The 20970-nt window shown below is 44.1% G+C and overlaps 1 protein-coding gene across 1 annotated transcript; it reads right to left on the reverse strand.

The window, feature by feature from the left end:
* Window positions 1–683: 683 nt before the first annotated feature.
* On the reverse strand, window positions 684–19477 carry E2F6 (E2F transcription factor 6). Its single transcript, XM_068974495.1, has 7 exons — window positions 19104–19477; window positions 10647–10701; window positions 7975–8191; window positions 5771–5926; window positions 4705–4819; window positions 3125–3281; window positions 684–2630 (listed from the first exon to the last, which is right to left on the reverse strand). Exons 1-7 carry the CDS (start codon window positions 19209–19211, stop codon window positions 2581–2583), a joined length of 858 nt encoding a protein of 285 aa, XP_068830596.1. The 5' UTR covers window positions 19212–19477; the 3' UTR covers window positions 684–2580.
* Between the last annotated feature and the right edge of the window lie 1493 nt (window positions 19478–20970).

A 20970-nucleotide genomic window follows, 5' to 3' on the forward strand; every position in this document is an offset into this window, starting at 1 on the left:
GCTTTACAATGGTGGACAAAGGTTGTGCAATTTCCTAAAATCAGAGAACAATGAAGTTGACTCTGGCTTTCATAATGACTTCTCTGTAGCAGGCAATAGTATTTGCTAACGTTTTACCCACAGTAAAGTGTCTTTCAAAATTGCCGTCGAGCTTCTCAAACCCTGCTGCTGCTTTATCAACTAAGTTTATACAATATTCTCAATCCGTTGTTGTCTCTTCAATTTTCACAGCATCTTCACCCAGATTAGATCCCAACTCAAGAAATCATAGTTTCATCAATAAGAAGTAACTCATCTATCAAACTTTTTTTTATAACAAATGTTAACAATATGAAAAAAATTGACATACTGCAAGAATTACAATGTGACACAGACATGAAATGAGCAAACACTTTTAGGAAAAGTGCTCATGGACTTGCTGGACACAGGGAGGCCAAACCTTCAGTTTTTAAAAATCACAGTATCGCAAAGCATAGTAAAATGAGGTATGCCTGCACACAGAGATGGGCAGTGCTGTTCAGGACAGAGTGGGGAGGAAGAGCCTGGAGGCCAGGTTTAACGATGTTTAACAGTTGTAAAAAGAAGAGACAAAACACCAGAAGTTGGAGTGACAAAAAAGATTCGTTTATGTAACATGCCTATAATTTAGAGGGCTTTCGTTTACATGATCTCACTTTACTCTCAGAATGATTTGCAAAGTAGAACACTTTGTCACATTTCACAAGTAAGGAACTGCTGCTTAGAAAAATGCTATCACCTGTGGCCATGCTTCCTTTGTGGGTTTTGGGGGCATCACCTTTTTTAGCCATTTTTTCCCTCCTCCTTTTTCTCTCTCTTGGGAAAGGCTTTTTCTTTGGTGAAAGTGTTAAGTTGCTCAGTTGAGTCTGATTCAGTGACCCCATGGAAATCTCCAGGCAAGAAACTGGAGTGGGTACCTCCCCTTAAAATAAATGCTAACGGGCCTTTCCTATTTTCCTCCTGGAACCCTCTCCTTAGGTGGCCTCATCCACTCTCATGTTTAGCCATCACACGTAACTGACAGCTGCCAAATCTACAATGCAGAGCCTGGAATCCTCTGCAGAGCACTTGACCTATACACACTACTTCTGCCTCGTGGCCAAGGCCTGCAGAGGCAGCTGGTAGAACTGTGAGGAGGGAAGAGGCTGGTGTTCAGCTGAGGGACAGGACTGCAAAAGCCACTGGAGCTTGGAAGTGTGTGAATCCTAAATACTAGGCATGATTTTCCAGCATGTTGATTTTTTATTCCTAAGCTCTTTTTTTCTACATGGTCCTAATCACACGTTGCTTCATTTCTTTGAAGGCAAGAAAAGTTTAAAATATGAATCTGAATGATATAAGAATCTTGTATGGTATGAGCCAAGTATTATCAGTCTAATTCTATCATTCATTCACTCACTCACTCACTCACTCACTCACCCACTTATTTGTTCAAACATTTATTGAGTGCTTTTCAACTGCCAGGAGTGGTGCAAGGCGCTGGGCTTAACAATGATTAAGACAAAGTCCCTCAAGGAGCTCACAGTCTAATGGTAAACTACTGAGTCAACTGAGGCACAGAGTGGTAAGGACTTACCCGATGAGGTAGAAAGAGCGAGGTGCTCGGGAACGTAGGACTAGAGCTGGATAGAGGGCAGGGGACCACTCACTCATTGTAAATAAACCCCTCTGGTTGAGAAGCAAGGCTGCGTATAGAAACGTCTTACAAAATCTTGCAAGAAAGGTTAAAATAGTTTTCAACTGTCACCATAACTGAATTAATTCATGCCTTGCATGGAATTCAGTCATGAGCTGATGGCATTTCTATACCTGTCTCCAAAGCGCGGCGCATGTCACCAGTCTGCTGGGACACAACGACTCTGTAGAGAGCCTGAAGTCCAACTTTAGCACTGGGAAACCATACTGAAATACTTGCATTAAATCCACAAACTTTTAACTGCACACACACATTTATGGTACTTCTACACGTAGAAGTTAGGGAAAAAACTCTCCTCTAACGCTCATTCAGAAGATTCTAATAAGTTATAGACAGACCACAGAAATTAAGAGAATATGTCTGTTTCTTTCGCTATTTACATTATTTTGGCTGTACAAGGGTGAACAGTCTCACTCAGACGTACTTCACAAGTGATCTAGACATTATACAAATATGTACAAAGACGTCACATCAGGTGCGTGCGCACACCCGTCCACGCAGACATGACCCCGTGTAAGGCAACTTCTTTTGTGACGACGACACATGATCTGTGCGGCAAAGGGCAGCGTCCACGAGGAGCTGTCCACCCCGCCTGCCTGTCTGTTTCACAGTTGTGTGATTCAGTAATTTCAGTAGGCAAGATGACCGCTTCACTGGCAAAAAAGCAGTGAATAATTATAAAAAGAGCTGCTTTCAAATGCAGAAACCGCCATTATCCAGAAATCTAAGAAGCAAAGTGCTTGGAGGCACTCCTGGCCTTCTTGTGGCTACCAAGAATGAGAAAATGGCAGGGATGATTTATTGCTCTGAGGATCTTTGTCCACATAGGAGTCCAAGAGACTCAATGCATGGACCCTCAAACACCATCAGTTGCTCACTTCAAGCACTTCTTCACTTTGCTGTGGAGGATTTTCTTCTGAAAGATAACAAACATGGGAGAAATCTTCCTAAATGATGGTCTCAAAGGCAGGCAGCTAAGAGAACTTTCGAGATAAAATAGGAAGACCTCAGTCAAGAACCATATTCTTACGTGAGTGGCATAAGGCTAATGTTTCCAGTCTCACAAGAATAATAAACCAGGACTCAAGCATGAGCCTGAGGGCCTGCCTGGGTCAGAGGATCAGACAGCCTGCTCTACAGAGACCACACTCCAAAACCAACAATTCTAACTTTTCACGGATATTAAAATTACATGGATATAACAACAGGGTTGTTAGAAACAGTAAGCAACTATAGTATAATTTTTAACTCATGTTTTTGTAGCTAGGAAGAGTAAAAATACCTCTAAGGCCATAATATTCATTTTATATTATTAATTTTCATATTCACAACATTCATTTGTAAAACTATATACATTTTAAAAATCGTTAGAATCTTAAATTTTCCTAATAACAAAATCGGCCTGTTTACCTTTCTCAGGTTGAGGGTGCTCCAAAGGCTTACTTTTGGATGAAGAGGTCCCTACACTGTCTGAAGTTTTATTACTTGAGTGGGAACCCTGCTCCACTTCACATAAATAGACATCAATGGGTCCTTTGGTGCTCCTGATATGTACTGTGATAGAATCCTAGCAAAAGACACAGAAAGCATTAAGATGAACGAGAACATTCATGAATTACATTTTTTCACTTATTAGAACTGTTAAAGTTTCAAGGGACACTTGGAAATTCTCATCCAGGTAGTTTCTTTGCTGTCATATACTTGAGAATATCATGTACTTGCTTAGACTGAACCACAGGAAGCACTCACTAGGAAGTATCACTTCGAAGTCACAATTTGAGTGTGACTGGAATAAACAAAAGGTGCTCCTTAACTGTCTGTCATACACTGTCCAGTTAACAGCTAGGGTCTCACGTGCACTGTGGTCTTCTGGGGATAAAAGGGAAGGTGGGTAGGAGCTGCTTCACTGAGGGAGGTTAAGTCCCCTATTGCAAAGAAGACGACACGACTTCAGTACTTCAGCACGACTTCAGTCTATCAGGCCATCAGCACTCCATCTGTCCTGAGAATGGTCTCACTCCTTGGTTCTGATTCCACCCTGAACACGCGTCTTCAACAAGTATCTTTCAACACAAACTTTCCTGTAAGCAGTGGACAGTATTTCCACACACGTTAATTTTACTTTTCATTTTAAATGTTTAACTTAGTGTCCTCCTTTCTCTGTGAGTCTTTTATGAGTTTGGCTAGTGAGCTAACTCCCCAGAGCCCTGTTTGACACTGGATCTTAACACTGAGGCCAATTCTTGGTGATTCCTCTAAGAGCCCATGATAGTATGATGGCTAAGAACAGACTCTGAAACCAAACTGTCTGGGTTTGAATTCTGTTTCTCTCACTTACTGTATGATGGTAAGAAAGTTTATCGTTCTGTGCTTTAGATTTCTCATCTGTAAGAGGACAATAATCATGACTACTGAGTTTCTGTTACTCAAAACACATTAAACACATTAAAATGGGTGAAGAGCCTTGAGCTGTGGATCAGGGATGCAGCTAACATGCACACTAGTTATTAAGTTACTGGGACTGCAACAACGCACAGCCGACACAGCTGGCTTGCCTGCCTTTGTTGTTGTTTAGTCACACAGTTGTGTCCAATTCTTTGTGACCCATGGACTGCAGTCCACCAGGCTCCTCCGTCCATGGGACTTTCCAGCAAGAACACTGGAGTGGGTTGCCATTTTCTTCTCCAGGGGATCCTCCCAACACACGTACTGAACCCACATCTCCTGCACTGTAGGTGGATTCTTTACTGCTGAGCCACCAGGGAAGCCCGTTTCCCTTTAAACCTTCTTAGGAACGGGAGTGGGGGGTGGGGTGGGGTGGAGAATTCTTGCTTGGAGAATCCCCACGTACAGAAGAGCTTGGCGGGCTAAAGTCCATAGGTGGCAAAGAGTCAGACGTGACTTGAGCAACTAAGCACAAGCACACACACACAAACATGCATGCACGTAGGTGCGCGCATGCACACACACACAAAAGCAGGGCTACCTACCTCTTTGGGAGCTGGAACATCCAATCTGGTTTCTGCCGGCGCTTTAACTGCAATTACAATCTGTTCATGGAAGGCTTGGATGCTGTGAATGTCTTGATATGTCACATATGCTAGTGTAAAAATCAGTTAAGGGTCTCTAAACAGAGGGTGGAGATTAAAAAATTATTTCATATGTAATTCTTACTATTTCATCAACGATCCTTAGGATTTTATGAAGTGTTTTACAATATAACTCAGAAGAATTTCTTTTATCCTACTGTGATAGTGATGACACTTTCTGGAGAAAAAATAGTAATAAAGTCTGGGTGTTTAAAACAAAGACACCACACGAAGGTATTCAAATCTCCCTGTACTTTTCCCTATCATTGCTACATCTTATGAGAACCTCTAGGGGAAAAAAAGTGTTTTGATGAGAATCTCCTAAAATGTAAGGGAGAAAGAATCTGTTTGTTAGTAGTAGAAACAACTTAGAACCAGTTTTTCAGGACTATCACGTACTCATGGGAGTGCTCTCATCCCAAACTATTTTCCATCTTGCTACCTGAATTTTTCTCATTTTATTGTATTGCTTGAAATTTTACCATTTACCTGATTTAAAGGGTTTCCCCAGCATTTTTTTTTTTAACTCCACAGACCTTTTTGACTGAGTCCAGTGACAGTATTTACTTTCCTTCCAGTAACTATATTGTGGAAACAGGAGTTTTTGACTGGTGTAGAACCTCAGTAAATTTGAAACGTGGACTAGCTCAGTATCGGTGCCACCTCAGAAAGGTGCTGCATGGGGAACACGGCAGCAAAACTGTCTAGGAGACTAGAGGGGAGATCAGAATTAAAGACAATCTCCCCCTTTGGTCCCAGAGACACTAAACTGAAGAGCATGACCATCCAACTGCGTCAGGCTTGGTGGACTGGAAAGGCAGTTTCAGTATCATTTCTATAGCAGTTCATTCACTTCTAAAGCTCTGGATTTGTATCTTAAATATATTAATTAAATTTCCAAGCTGAGCCTACTATTTAAGGTAATTGCTTTGGGAGATTATTTTTTAGGGTACAGATTAAAGGATATCTTTCATTTTCTTTGTCATCTGTTAACTCAAACAACTGCTGAGCACAATCCTTGATTAACTCATCCAGGGCATCTTCCATTGCTGATAAGTCAGATAGCTCCTCCTGCAGCTTCTTCTGTTGGGGCACTGCTCCAAAATTGCTAAGATCAGATCCTCTTTAAAAGAAAAAGATCACTATCAACAACATCTGGGAGATTACAAATTAATACAAGTTAGGTTACTGGAATGCTCCAGAAGTTTACACCTGGTGTCTCCCTCAAGAACAGACAACAGGTAACAAACTCCACTCCTGTTCTTCTGTTATTCTAGACAACCATTACTTCTCTTTGGTTTTTGTCACTATTTCTATTCTCTGACACAGAAACTTTAAAAACAAAACCAGCATCGTGACCCTCTGGAAATCAGAAGTTCTATGGAAAGCTTACTAAAGTTCAATGAGCAGTGAACTGAGTTAGCAGCAGCCAGTTTCAGCCCAGCTCTACTTTCCACAGTGTAACTTTTGACAAGTTCCTGTCCATCCGTGTTTGTGCTCAGTCATGTCTGACTCTTTTGCGACCCTTCGGACTGAAGCCTGCCAGGCTCCTCTGTCCGTGAGATTTTCTAGGCAAAGATACTGGAGTGCTATCTCCTCTTCCAGGGGATCTTCCTGACTCACAGATCGAATCAGCGTCTCCTGTGTCTTCTGCATTGCAGGTGGATTCTCTACCTACCGAGCCACGGGAGAAGCCCTTTTGACAAGGTAGTCTTTTAACCCTTCAGTTTTTACACATGAAAAATAGCACATACTGGCCAAACGACAGTTCATCTGCTAAAATTCTGAGTCTTAATTTTTCCCTACAGTGCATATTTAATCTGGTTCTACCTGAATATGATATTTTTTAAAGATTTATTTTCTTTATTACAGTCTGCCCCAATATGATGTGACTTGAGCAGCTACTGATACTCATTCTTTTCTTCGATCTTTATAGAAAATTAAGAGGGGAGAGGCTGTTACAACTTTACCTTTTGCTTGCTAGTTCTCAAATCTGGTTCTAATTAATGATTTAGAACACAATCCAACATTAGCCCCTAGAATGTTAGTTATTATTCAGCAAACATGTTCAAATTAGAATTCAGTTTGCATTTCTGTACTACTAAAAAAAATAACCTCCTTTTTGAACCCCTTTCCTCTAATAGCAAAGTTAACTACTGAGAATCATTTAATGATCTTTGCTGGTAGATTTTCTTTTGCCTGCAAGGTATCTAGGTACTTATATGCTGGAACTGTTTCTTACTGATTCAAAATACTTGTGTGTTGTTAAGTATAACAGCTCCCTTCCTTTGCGTGTGTGTGTGTGTCCCCCACACTTATCTATACATAATATCTACATTTATACCATAAGGTCTTCTTTCCCTGAAATCCTTCCTAATCATATGCTAAGTCTTTACCAATTGACTCTGAGATAGGCAGCCTCCTGAATTTTTTTTTTTTTTTTTAATATTCAGGGGATTGTGTTTCCAAGCCTGACCTGCACCATAACCACTGGGGGTTGCTGTTAAGAAGGCGGGTATCTGCCTTCTCCCAGAACTGAATTAAAGCTCCTTGGGAGGAGGCCTCTCTGTGTTCACACTCCAGTACAAGAACCACTGTTTTACCGCCTTAACTGATTTATCTCCTGGTATCAATGATCAATGGAACTGAGGAAATTTTTATTTTTTTTAAATTCCTACACAATCAGATGCCCACTTATCTTGAAAAGTGAAATTCCTAAAACTAATCATGGGACTTCCCTGGTGGTCCAGTGGCTAAGAGTCCGCGTTGCAGTGCAGGGGCCACAGGTTCGATCTCTGGTCTGGGAACGTCCCACATGCCACGGGGCAGCTTAAGCCCACGTGCCGTAGAGCTGGTGCTCCAGAACAAGAGAAGCCCGAGCACCACAGCAAAGAGTAGCCCCTGCTCGTCCCAACTAGAGAAAGCCCACGTGCAGTGATGAAGACCCAGAGCAGCTAAAATAACTAAATAAAAAATTAAAAAAAAAAACAACTAATCATGACTCCACTCAGCTTTTCCATAATATTGGGGTGATATTATATGGCCTTTAATTGGCACCAAGTAGAAAAAAAAAACAACAACACTGATAATATCTAGTTTAAGCACAGTATTGTCACTTATTGAGGAGGAAAAAAAAAAAAAAACCCCATGAAAAGTTTGAAAACAACTCACATCCATCTAATATGGTTCTTAGACTTCTTTTCAACCAGGTCGATTCCATCCAAGACGTTGGTGATGTCGTACACTCTTCGTTTTCGCACTCCCAGTTTCGTTGCAACCTTGTTTAAGTCAAGAATGCCCCCAGGAGCAGATCTGACAAGATCCATAAATTTTCGAGTTAAATAAACCAGTGATACATCAAAACGAGGTCTCTTCACTTTTAGTGCTTCTGGGAAACAAAACAAACACAATTCGTAAAATTTTAAATAGCATTTCTTTCTCAATTCATTAAAAAGACCATTTATTCCTTCTTGATCAAAAACTACAGACACCTACAGATATTCTACCCACTGACCAAATCATAGCTAATTTTTACAAAATCGACTTCTCAAAGTGGATGAAAACTTACTAGCCTAATCCAGGCAAACAAAGGCTTTAGACTTAAAGGAGTATTTGAAATATGCAACCAGTTTCCACGGAGTATGTCAATCTGAACGGCATCATACCAGACATAAATGGTGAGCCTGCATTTGTATCCATACCACTCTCAGGAATAGGATTAGAAATGATGTTTAGAATCAAATTTCTCATTTGGTCCTCAAGTCAAGAAATTCTTTATGAAGCAAAGTTAGAGATTTAGCTTTAAAAAAAATGTTTAACATGTCCCTATACATGTTATAGCCTAAACCAACCTGATGAAATCTGGAAAGGACTCAAATCAGTCTTCTAATTAGCATGGTTAGAACATACCTTGAGGGAAAGTGGCGTGACTATTTTTTAAAATATTCAGTACCCTATATTAACAGATAAGCAAATGAATAGGGAAAAACCTCTTTAATCCCCTCATTTATTCATTACTATGGTTTTCTAGATACCCCGACACTATGCACACACTTTCACATGCTCACGTAAATATGTAAATATACACAGTCTTAAAAAACGAGAATAGAAACATACCACTTTTTAACATATTGTTTTTTAATTCAGTATTATGAACATTCTGATATGTCAACAAATTTATTTCAACTTTATTCTTTATGGCTGCATGTTTAACTGCACGGATATTTGCTCAACTCGGCTCAATGCTGGAAATTCAAATTATTTCTAATTTTACTATTTTGCACAATACTTCAACGAATCCCCTAGAAGCTAAATTTTTGTATGCGTCTTTGTTTCCTTTAGATAGGTTTCAAGATGTGGAATTGTTAAGTAAAAACGTATTTTTAAATACTGCCAAACCTGCTATTCAGGATGTGGGTTCTATCAGTTTTACAAAGTTTAGAAGGGCCTCCTCTCTTACCCTTGCCAAAACTGAATATTATCATTCTTTCCCTCTTTCCCAGTTTGATACTAAAATAATAGTTCTTAAGGTTTAGTGTGCAGAGGAAATAAATTCTATGAATAATTAGCTGTCCTCCTGGTGTGGAATATGTGATTACACTTTTTTGCCTACTTCATAGCACACCACAGAATCCTTCAAAGGAAACAGTCATCCTACCTTTAATCAGAAATGCTCTTCTCCAGAACCTCTATATTCAACTTAAAGACCACTGGTGGTTACTCCAAGAAACAAAAGGACATATTTTATAACTTAAATGTCTTCTATGTGGAGACTACTTCTACACTTAAAGATTGAACAGGATTAGGTAAGAATTAAATTTTTTTTTTTAAAGTAGAAGATAGTCACCATTCTATAAAACCATGCAAGTTTACAAATGAGAAATTCTGACTTTAAAAACATTTACATCTGACTCTTGACCAAGGCAAGAGTTAACCGGTGTATAATTTATAGAATTTGAACCCTATCTGCAGATTCAACCAACCCGTCTGTTTGGCTAAGTGAAATCACCATTGTGTTTCTGGGTTAGAGAGACCCCATGGGCAGCAGGGAAAGCCTGGCAGAGATGACCAGAGTGGGCTGCGCAGGAAGCAGAACCTGACCCAGGGATAAGACTGCACGCTCAAATCTGAGCAAGGGGATGAATCCTGACTGGACAAGTTACTTAATCCCTCTGGGCCTCCGTTTACTCGTCTATTGAATAGGAATAATAATCCATACCTTTACTTTGAACGGTTGCTGGGATAATCCAAGCAAAGAGCTGAATACAGGCCAGGCACTGCATGAGCTCAATATACGTGAGACATGAGTCTAAGTCATGGCATGGGGCAGACAAAGGAAACGCTTCCAGAGGAAAACTGGGGGCCAGATTATTGGTGGGACTGTGGGGGGTGCCGAGGAGAAATGAAAGCTGACGTTAAGATTCATACTGGGTGTCTAGGCACCGTCTATCCCCTGAGATTAGGACAGGAGTAGATGGAAAGAGCACAAGGAACCCACAGGAAACCAGGAGGGCAAAGACTGTCCTCACATTTGTGGCCAAACCTCCTTCAATTCCACTGATGACAATAACTGCTCTCAGATCTCTGGGAAATATCCCTAAACATGGACCATTTAGAAAAAAAAAGACATTTCCTAAGTAATGAGGAATAAACTGGCATTTGTGCAGTTTTGTGTGCACTGACAGCCTACAGCCTCAGGAGTTTTTGCCGAAATTCCAAGCTTGACATTTCAGTCTACAAACAGTACATTTTATTTAAGTTACTCATCAACTCAGGTACCTTTAAAATAAATCACTGAAATCATAAAACAGCACAACCTAAAACCTATTCAGGAATCAACTTACTTCTCATGGACACATATTGTACATTATCTTCTAAATTAATCCTTATTTTTGATGGCTGGAAAAGAGAAGATACAGAAATTTAACTTAGTAATTTAAATACAAGCAAATGAATAGCAAAAAAAAAAAAAAGGCAAATGAACAACATTTTACTGGATAACACAAAGGTTTGTCTTTTTTTTCACCCTGGGAAATAATTATGGTGTGAGGAAACCAGTCCTTCTCCTAAACTACATTTATGCTGTCATCACATCTGACAGTGTTTACACACTTGCATTTCTGAAACTGCACAGGCCTCCACAGGTATGGAAAGTAGAAGTGAAAGTCGCTCAGTTGTGTCCGACTCTTTGTGACTCCATGGACTATACAGTCCATGGAATTCTCCAGGCCAGAATGCTGGAGTGAGTAGCCTTTCCCTTCTCCAGGGGATGTTCCCAACCCAGGGATCAAACCCAGGTCCCCCTCATTGCAGGCGGATTCTTTACCAGCTGAGCCACAAGGGAAGCCCACAGCTATGGAAGCAGGAGTTAGAGAGATGGGGTAGGGAGAGAAAGGAAGGGTGGTGCCAGTAGAGGAGCACGAATACTGGCATTTATTACTACATGGACATTAATTTATTGACTGCATCAGGTACTGGGGATAAAGGGGAATTCAGAGGTGATCAGGACTCTGTCTCTGACTCTGGAAGGTACGGGAGAGATCTACACCCAAACTAACAAATGCTCACCCTTTGCTAACTCATTGTTAAGTGGCTCCAGAGAAATGAGCTCACAAACTTTCATTTTCACAAGCAGCCATGCAGTCCCACGATAATTAATATAAAAACAGCATTTCTAATCATGGAAAATAATGCATGTAATGTAACTGGAAACTTCGGTGTTAGATTAATAAAACACTTCTTGTAAATCCCTGAGGCAACCACGAAATTAGTATAACAGGGGCTCCACTGCCAATGCTCATCATTTTACTAGCTACCTGAAGGCTATGAAAGCTTACATAAACTTGTAACGTTTGCAGTACATTTTAAAATTGTTTTTTGCAAAACATATAAATTCTAACCATGAGGCTAATAAAGAAAAACCCATATTAGCATTTCGCTTAAAACAAAGTGTAACGATGTCATGTGTCTCCAGACAGGCTGTGGGCGGGTTTAGCTTCCGTTTAAGTGAAAAAACTGCCCTCAATGGGGGCCCAGCAAAACTGGGGGAAGAGGATTTCATGAGCAGCTCTAAGAGAATAGTCACCAGAACTCTGGGTGTAGCCAGGAATTCTCAGGAGGGACCCCCAGCCAAGCCTTGGAAGACAAGCCAGATTTTGCGGAACTTGTGGGAGGTTGGGGAGAGAGGATAAATAATTCTTGGTGCAGGAAGTGATGTGACTAAAGGTATGGAAATACAAACCACCTGGTCCCTTTCGCAAGGCAGCCTGACTGGCTAGTGTGAAATCGACTTGTCACTGAGGTTGGAAGGGCCTGCCAGCACCATGCTTGACATGGAGGACTATGAAAGTCATGCCCTGGAGTTTGGCCTTTAGGTTGTAACCAGCGCAGAAACGCCACAGATTTCTGAGCAAGACATGACATCCTTGGGCTCATGGTTCAGAGATCCAAGCACGGTGGCAATACAGCAAAAAGACTGAGGAATGGGGAAGCCTGAAGGCGAGGTGAGCAGCTAAGTAGCTCTCTCCTTGCTGGTGTTACTATACAAGCCTTGGCACAATGGTTCCCTTACCATTCATGACAAAATGATGGCATCTGTCAGCAAGCTAACTTGATATGGAATAACTCCTCTGAAGCAGAATTCCACTGTAAAATTAATTCAGTTGTCGGAACTTGAACACCTGCAGGTATATCTGCTGGGTGCAAAACCAGAGTGGGGGGAGTCCATCAGGGACTCTGCCTGGCTGGCTCTCAGCGCAGTGCTGACAACAGGGACACACTGAAACAAAGTGAAGTTCCTCAGTCGTGTCCAACTCTTTGCAACCCCATGGACTGTAGCCCACCAGGCTCCTCTGTCCATGGGATTCTCCAGGTAAGAATACTGCAGTGGGTTGCCATTTCCTTCTCCAGGGGATCGTCCCCACCCAGGGATCGAACCTGGGTCTCCCACATTGCAGGCAGACTATTTACCCTCTGAGCCACCAGGGACACGTTGAAGGGCAGTCCTATTGAAGCCAACCTTCAGACCAGGGTGACCAACTGTCACTGCTGTTTTTACATTCAACCCTTCTGCTAAAAGACTATGAAACAAGAGTTGAACTATTGATGCAAGATTCTTAAAAGAAAAAAAATCCATCCTCATCACAGGGACCTGAAACACCCATCAACAAACACCCTAAGTTGCTGCACCACTTCAATCACTATGGTGTCACAATCAACCCTGAGAATGCACATGGACCGGATTAACAGAGCAGCAGCCCTCGGGGTCGTGCTGCAGATGAGACTCCTGTTCTCGGTTCAGAGCAGCAGGGCCCAGACCCCCACCTGGACTACCTTCCCTATCTGCTCTCCGCATGTGCCCCTCGGGCACCTTCCCTGATCCAGGCCCCTCCCTCTGGTCTCCTTATCTAGAAGGCTGCTATTCATGGCTTGGCTCGGAGATGGCAGTACCTCAATTAGTAACAAGAGAACGTACAACTTTCTTTCCCCCACATTCTTTGCTATAAACCACATATTGGCTATATTGAGATCTGTGGGGAAAACATCATCCATTCGTTTTGGTCCCCACCCCCCCAACCGAACAAAGAAACCCTCTCTCTTTATTCTGGAGGACTCACGATAGCATCATGGCCTCTCAGGGGCAGACCTCCCAAGTAAAGATCGTGTAAATCCCACAGACCTACAATTCAGGAGATTTCTGATGTGTCACAGCAATGACACATTCATCTCATTTACACTCAACAGTTCTTGGCTTAAGATGGGGCTCAGGACCACCAGGACTTCTCAGGTACTGGGAGACTTCTCTCATCTGTAACACAGTGTAAGGACAGACCTCTATTAGAGCCCACTTTCCAGCTATTGTGAAGATCAAATGACCAATTCTGTAAACTGGAAAAAATCCCAAGAAAGCATAAGAGACTATTATTATTGTTGTCCTGTTTGAACCAGAACAGTTCTTGGCACATGCAGGCACGTGGTAAACATTTGTTAAACTTATGAATGGAAGAGTGAAATAGGATCTTGTCACAGATGACGTTAACTGGTAAACAACACTGTGTATTTACAGACATAGGGACACTGGGAAAAGACGCCCTCTTGGATACCCCATCTGTAAGGATCACTGAGACTAGGAGGCCTCATGTTCTGTTTTCTAATACAAATTTATCACCTGGGGAGACAGTCTGACAATCCTGGTGAGCCTTTCCAGCTATGCTAACTCTAGTGAACCACATTCGACAGACAGGTGAGGAGCTTTTCCTTGTCTCACAGGCCTAAAGATCTGGAGGAACTATATTTGAGGCTATACTTAATGAGCTACACTGAAGGAGCCTGAATTCCTACCTTATTCTGAGCATAAAATCTGGTATTTTGAGGTTCAAATTATCCCAGATTCAGCCAATGGGAACCTTTTCAAAGCGGCTCCTGCACAGGACACATCTCTTACCTTCTCGGTGTCTCAGGGACGGCAGTCCTCAGAGGAACATCCTCAGACTTCTATGGCACTAGATGCTGCTGCTTCTAGTGCAGACAACCCACCCCGGGGGGCACTGTCAACATTTCTGTTCCTTCATGGAAGTCTGCCTGAGAGGCCATGCTCAGGCATTTCCCTGAGGACCTACCCATGGACAGCCTGCTCTGCTCAGCAGCGTCTCACTCTCTGTGACCCCCCAAACTGTAGCCTGCGCGTCTCTGTCCATGGGATTTCCCAGGCAAGCATACTGGAGTGGGTTGCCATTTCCTCCTCCAGGAGATCTTCCCGACCCAGGGATCCAACCCGCGTCTCCTGCATTGGCAGGAGGATTCCTTACTGCTGAGCCAGCAGGGGAACCTAAAGGAGAGCCTGGTAACAGCCAAACCTCAAGACTGGGCTTCCTAAAAAAGCTTGTGGTTCAAACACTCAAAATGCTCTTCTCACTTGTTCGGGTCTATAGTCTGCTTCCATCTTGGCAGAGCCTCCACCTGAAACCACCGAGGCTGTCAAATACTCAAACTGCCCCTCCCACTTGTTTGGGTCTACTAGTCTGTCTCCATCCTGAAACCACCGAGGCTGCTCTAGGCGCACACAGCTCTCTAGGAACCAGCAGCTCCTGGTGGGCCGGTCAGCACATTCCAAGTCATTTCACTGATGCTCCAAGTTTCAAATCTCAAAACCTACACTTTGCAATTTGAGATCTCAAAGGAGAAAGAAATAAAAGGTGAGTTTTAGGGGCTAAAATCTTAAACACTGCTTATAAATTGGTTAAAAATGTCTCTATACAGAGATGCTTGCTTGTCCGAAACAGCCTGTTTGGGGGAAGTCATATCCCTTTAAGAGCTCTGCAGACACACACCTTTTTCCAGGGGTCTGCTCTCTAGTCACACGTGCAAGTTTTCCTTATTTTTCAACGTGTAGACTAAATTCTATCTCTAATCATGTTGTGCCTTCGTAAAATTCCAGTTTTCAAGCCATTTATCTCGGGGGGAACATCAAATTCTCAGCTGAACACATAACTATTTTTTTGCATAGCATTTAATAATACATAGTCTACTAAATACTTCTAGTCATTATCCAATTTTTCTCAAAAATGCTGAGAGAGGTGTTGAAATCACCATTTCAAAGCCAGAAAAATAAACATTCATGCATTCAAACATTTAGAGAGTACCTACTTCATTCACTTAACAGCTATTTACCAAAATAGCTTTTCTGGTTTTGCAAGAAGCCCCAGATATGCTGGGGACGTACCAATGAAAGGCCAGAGCTGCTGCCCAGGGCGTGAAGTGCCCCCATGCTGAGGAAGGAGTATGTAGGAGGCTCACAGGAGGGCCCAGCACAGCCCAGAGGCTGGGCCAGCAAGTCAAAGTGAAGTTGCTCAGTCGTGTACGACCCTTTGTGACCCCATGGACTGTAGCCCACCAGGCTCCTCCGTCCATGGGATTCTCCAGGCAAGAATACTGGAGTGGGTTGCCGTTTCCTTCTCCAGGGGATCTTCCAGACCCAAGGATCGAACCCAGGTCTCCCGCATTGCAAGCAGATGCTTTAACCTCTGAGCCACCAGGGAAGCCCGGGTCAGCAAGGCTGCCCACAAATGACCTATAATGGGAACCATGGGAGGTAAAAAGGGAAAGTGTGCTCTAAAGAAAAAAATTTTTAAAGGTGGAAGTGCAGATATACAGACGTCCAGAAGAATACAGACATATGGAAAATTCAGTAACCATAAGCAGTTCAGCAAAGATAAACTCAGGAGTCTGATGACATTAAGAAGTTTCTCCTCTATGATGAGAGCAGCTGGGAACCATGATAGATTCTTTAAGCCAAATGACGTGATCATAAATACACTTTAAAAAGACCATTATGGTTAGTTACTATGTAGAGATTATATAGGAAAATCAGGGGCAAGATGAGAAGCAGAAAAACTAGTTGAGAAGATAGCAATCTAAAAGGCAAATGACAGCTAGAAGTGGCAAGTACAGGTGACTAATTTCTATTAGACAGGATGGAGGGGGTCCATTTGGAAAAGGTAAAGATTATACGTAGGATACCAGCTAAGGCAATATGGAGGGTGTGGTACCATTTGTTGCAATATGAGATCGAGAGTTGTTGCTTAAGCAAGACATGAATTCCACTTCAGGTGTTGAGTTTGAAATCTAGGTAGAGTTGTATAGTAGACAATTGGAAAGCTCTGAGCCCAATTTACAGATTTGGGAGTCATGACATGGTAACCAAAACTACCAGAGCAGATTGTTATTGTTTAGTGGCTAAGTTGTGTTCCACTTTTGTGACCCCATGGATGTAGCCCACCAGGCTCCTCTGCTCATGGGATTTCCCAGGCAAGAATACTGGAGTAGGTTGTCATTTCCGTCTCCAGGGGATCTTCCCGACCCAGGGGAATGAATCTGTGTCTCCTGCACTAGCAGGCAGATTCTTCACCACTGAGCCATCAGAGAAGCCTGACCAGAGTGGATAAGACTCTCTGAAACTCCAAGGGATACGTGTATCTTCTGACATTAAATGCAAAATAAAGTTTTTTCTATAGTAAGAGTTCATAGCTTTTATCAAATTCTAAAATAATGAGGAGAAAGTCTATGATAAACCTAGACAGCATATTAAAAAGCAGAGACATTACTTTCCTGACCAAGGCCAGTCTAGTCAAAGGTATGGTTTTTCCAGTAGTCAGGTATGGATGTGAGAATTGGACCATAAAAAAAGCTGAGCACCGAAGAATTGATGCATTTGAACTCTGGTGCTGGAGAAGACTCTTGAGAGTCCCTTGGACTGCAAAGATATCCAACCAGTCAATCCTAAAGAATATCAGTTCTGAATATTCATAGGAAGGGCTGAAGATGAAGCTGAAGCTGCCAATCCTTTGGCCATCTGATGCAAAGAATGGACTCAGTGGAAAAGATGCTGATGCTGGGAAAGATTGAAGGCAGGAGGTGAAGGGGACAACAGAGGATGAGATGGTTGGATGGCATCACTGACTTGATGGACATGAGTTTGAGCAAGCTCCGGGAGTTGGTGATGGACAGAGAAGCCTGGTGTGCTGCAGTCCACGTGTGGCAGAGAGTCAGACACGACTGAGCTGAACTGAAAAGAAAAAGACCACCAGTACAAACAGTAACAGAAGTCGCAAGAGTGCTGAATGACACCCCACATGAAGCAACTGTGGAGAAGGCTGAAGAGCCGAGTAAGACCAACATGGAAGGGATGGGAAAAGGCAGAGTTTACAAAAGAGAACACGAGAGGCCAGAGAGGCAGGTGGAGTGCTGAGAGTATGTCCAAGGGGACACAATGGTGAGTTTCCAACAGAGTGAGTGGCCCATCGTGTTAAAACCACATCCGCTGGACCTGACAAGGTTGCTGACGACCTTGTTTAGGACAGTCGTAGAGTTGTGCTTAGGGCTGAGGTCCCCCAGCAGCAGGTCAAGGTGGTAATGAGATGTGAGCAAGAAGACTCAGAGTGCAGACAACTTTTTCAAAGAGTTTGGCTGTGAAGGGGAAGTGATATAGTAGGCAGAAAGGCATAAGGGATTAAAGGAGGGATCTCTCAAGAGGGAAATGGGATTTAGAACATTGTTGGGTCGGGAAGATCCAATGGAGAAGGGATAGGATACTCACTCCAGTATTCTTGGGCTTCCTTTGTGGCTCAGCTGGTAAAGAATCCACCCACAATGCGGGAGACCTGGGTTCAACCCCTGGTTTGGGAAGATCCCCTGGAGAAGGGATCAGCTACCCACTCCAGTATCCTGACCTGGAGAATTTTGTGGTCTGTATGGTCCATGGGGTCGCATGAGCAACTTTTCATTTCACTTTAAGTAGTTGAGAATTTACCATCTGGAGTCAGACACTGGGAGGTTCAACCCAGGCTTTTCTACTTACTAACCACAGAAAAACCATTTAACACCTCCAAGTCTATCTTGACAACTGTCAAACAAGAATAATCCCTTAGGACTGCTGTGCGGAATTAAATGAGATGGCGCTCATCAACTATTTTGGAGCACTGAGTCCTCCTTGTGTCTGGATAATCTGACTTCAGGAAATGTTTATTTACTAGTAATGGGAAGAAAGCAGCAGAGAGGTCGAGAATGCAGGGAGAAATGGGGACTGATGGGTTCCTTCCATGGAAAAGTGCTGATAATCAAGAATACACTGCATGCAGTCCAGAGCAACAGAAGAATTGAACGTTTCACAGAGAGTCTTAATCTCCCTTGCGTTTTCGCTGTCAAACAGGATGGAAGACGTGCTGAATGGGGGGAGCTGTGGGGTGGGATGTGTGGACACGGTTTTAAGCGGCTGCAGCTAAGTAGGAGCAAGGGAGAGGAGGCTGCAGAGAACACGAAAAGAGAGCTTGCAGACCCACTGAGATAAAGATGGGCGAGCATGCCAGTGTCAGGCAAAGCGGTGCAATTTTCTCCAACACTGCTTTGTGGCCGGAAGGAAAGATGGGGAGCTGTGGGGTGGGACGTGTGAGGTGTGGACAGGGTTTAAAGCGGCTGCAGCTGAGTAGGAGACGGGCAGAGGAGGCTGCAGAGATCCACTGAGATAAAGATGGAAGAGCACGCCAGCGTCAGGCAAAGCTGTGCAATTTTCTCCAACACTGCTCTGTGGCCCGAAGGAAAATTCGAGGAGGCTGACAACGTTGTTTTGGAGCACATGGAAAGGATAAGGCAAAGGGTTTCAGCGGACGACGACGGCTCTGGTTCAGAGGACGTGACAAGCAGCGCGAGAACCCGGGAGCCCGAGGGAGCAGCCCCGGGGCCACCCTAGAGCCCGAGGACCCCTCACGCGCACGCCGTTCCCCGCCCCCAACCCCGGGGGGGCTTACCAGCAGGCCCTCCACGTTGATGGGGTCGCGGCAGCGACGGCGCACCGCCTCCTCCGCTGGGTCCACGAGCAGGCTGGGCAGCTTCCGCGCCGGTCGCTGCTGACTCATGCTGACCGGCCAGTCGCTCCTCGCCTCGCACCCCCGAGAGCTCTCCCGCCTTCTCCCGCTCCGCTCGGACGACGCACCCCCCAACACACCACGCCGGGTCCCGGGGGCTGGGGGGGCGGGAGGGGAGAAGGGGGCGTCGTCAAGCACGAACCGGGCCCCTGGCCGGCTCAGAGGCGCCGCCTAACTAGACCGGCTGGCGGACCAGACGCGACCCCGGGACGTGGGACGCGGGCGGGCTAAAGAGCACCGTGACCCGCGCAACTCAGGACGCCAGTCCCGCCATCTTCCCGCATGCGCAGTGCGCCGCCGCTCCCAGTGCGCAGGCGCGTCCCCGCCGCCGCCGCCTCTGCCTCTGCCTCTGCCTGAGCACTCCCCGCAAGCCGCACGCGGCCCTCAGCCGGGCGGGACGAGGGAGAGCCCAGGAAATCCCGGAGGGCGGAGTCCGCGGAGAGGACAGCACCGCGAGAGGAAGACGCTGCGCGGGAGGTCCAGACGGAGGGGTCGGGGCGGGAGGCCAGGCTGCTGGGACAGCTCGCTTGTGTCCCTCGGAGTTCTTGACACTAACCACACTAATAACTGAAAGTTCTCAGCGCGCAGGGAGTTAATTTACATCTCAGGCACTTGCCCAGTGCTGATGCTTTTTCGTCAGTGTTGGACCGTCGTGGAATTATTTACTGATGTGCACCTTTTTTTTCTTCTTTTTCTTCTTCTTTCTTCCTTCCAAATGAAAATTTGAGAAATAAATGATTCCCTATGGTGTCGGAGATCGTGCTGAGCACAGGAGTTACTCCTTTGAATTTGGCACAATCTCCAATTCCAGTGGAGGAGAGAGATAAAGGAAATGTTTAAAGCTGGAAGAATTGATGCTTTTGAATTGTGGTGTTAGAGAAGACTCTTGAGAGCCCCTTGGACTGCCTTAGCCAACAAAGGCCCTTCTAGTCAAAGCTATAGTTTTTCCAGTAGTCATGCATCGATGTGAGAGCTGGACTATAAAGAAAGCTGAGCGCCGAAGAATTGATGCTTTTAAACTGTGGTGTTGGAGAAGACTCTTGAGAGTCCCTTGGACTGCAAAGAGATCCAACCAGTCCATCCTGAAGGAAATCAGTCCTGAATATTCATTGGAAGGACTGATGCTGAAGTTTAAATTCCAAAACTTTGGCCACCTGATTCAAAGAACCGCCTCATTGGAAAAGACCCAGATGTTGGGAAAGATTGAAGGCAGGAGAAGAAGGGGATGACAGAGGATGAGATGGTTGGATGGCATCATCAACTCAATGGACATGAGTTTGAGTAAACTCCAGGAGTTGGTGATGGACAGGGAGACCTGGTGTGCTGCAGTACATGGGGTCGCAAAGAGTGGACAGGACTGAGTGACTGAACTGAACTGAAAGCTGGAGCCACTTTGCTCGATAGCAGTAGTTAATACAGTGTTGCTTCCCAGGTGGCACTAGTGGCAAAGAACCTGCCTGAGGAGGCAGGAAACTCAGGTTTAATCCCTCGGTTGGGAGAGATCCCCTGGAGGAGGGCATGCAGCCCTCTCCAGTATTCTTGCTTGGAGAATCCCATAGTCAAAGGAGCCTGGTGGGCTACAGTCCATAGGGTCATAAAGAGTCAGAGATGACTGAAGTGACTTAGCACACAGGCATGTAAATTAACTCAACTTCCATTACAAAAAGAAAAGAAAGTGTTTCAATAAGAAAATTTATATGTGCCACAAATCCAGGAAGCAGGTAATAAAAGGTGGAGTTAAAATGCCTAT

This window comes from Capricornis sumatraensis, chromosome 1 (assembly GCF_032405125.1).
Source record: "Capricornis sumatraensis isolate serow.1 chromosome 1, serow.2, whole genome shotgun sequence".
Taxonomy (NCBI): Eukaryota; Metazoa; Chordata; class Mammalia; order Artiodactyla; family Bovidae; genus Capricornis; species Capricornis sumatraensis.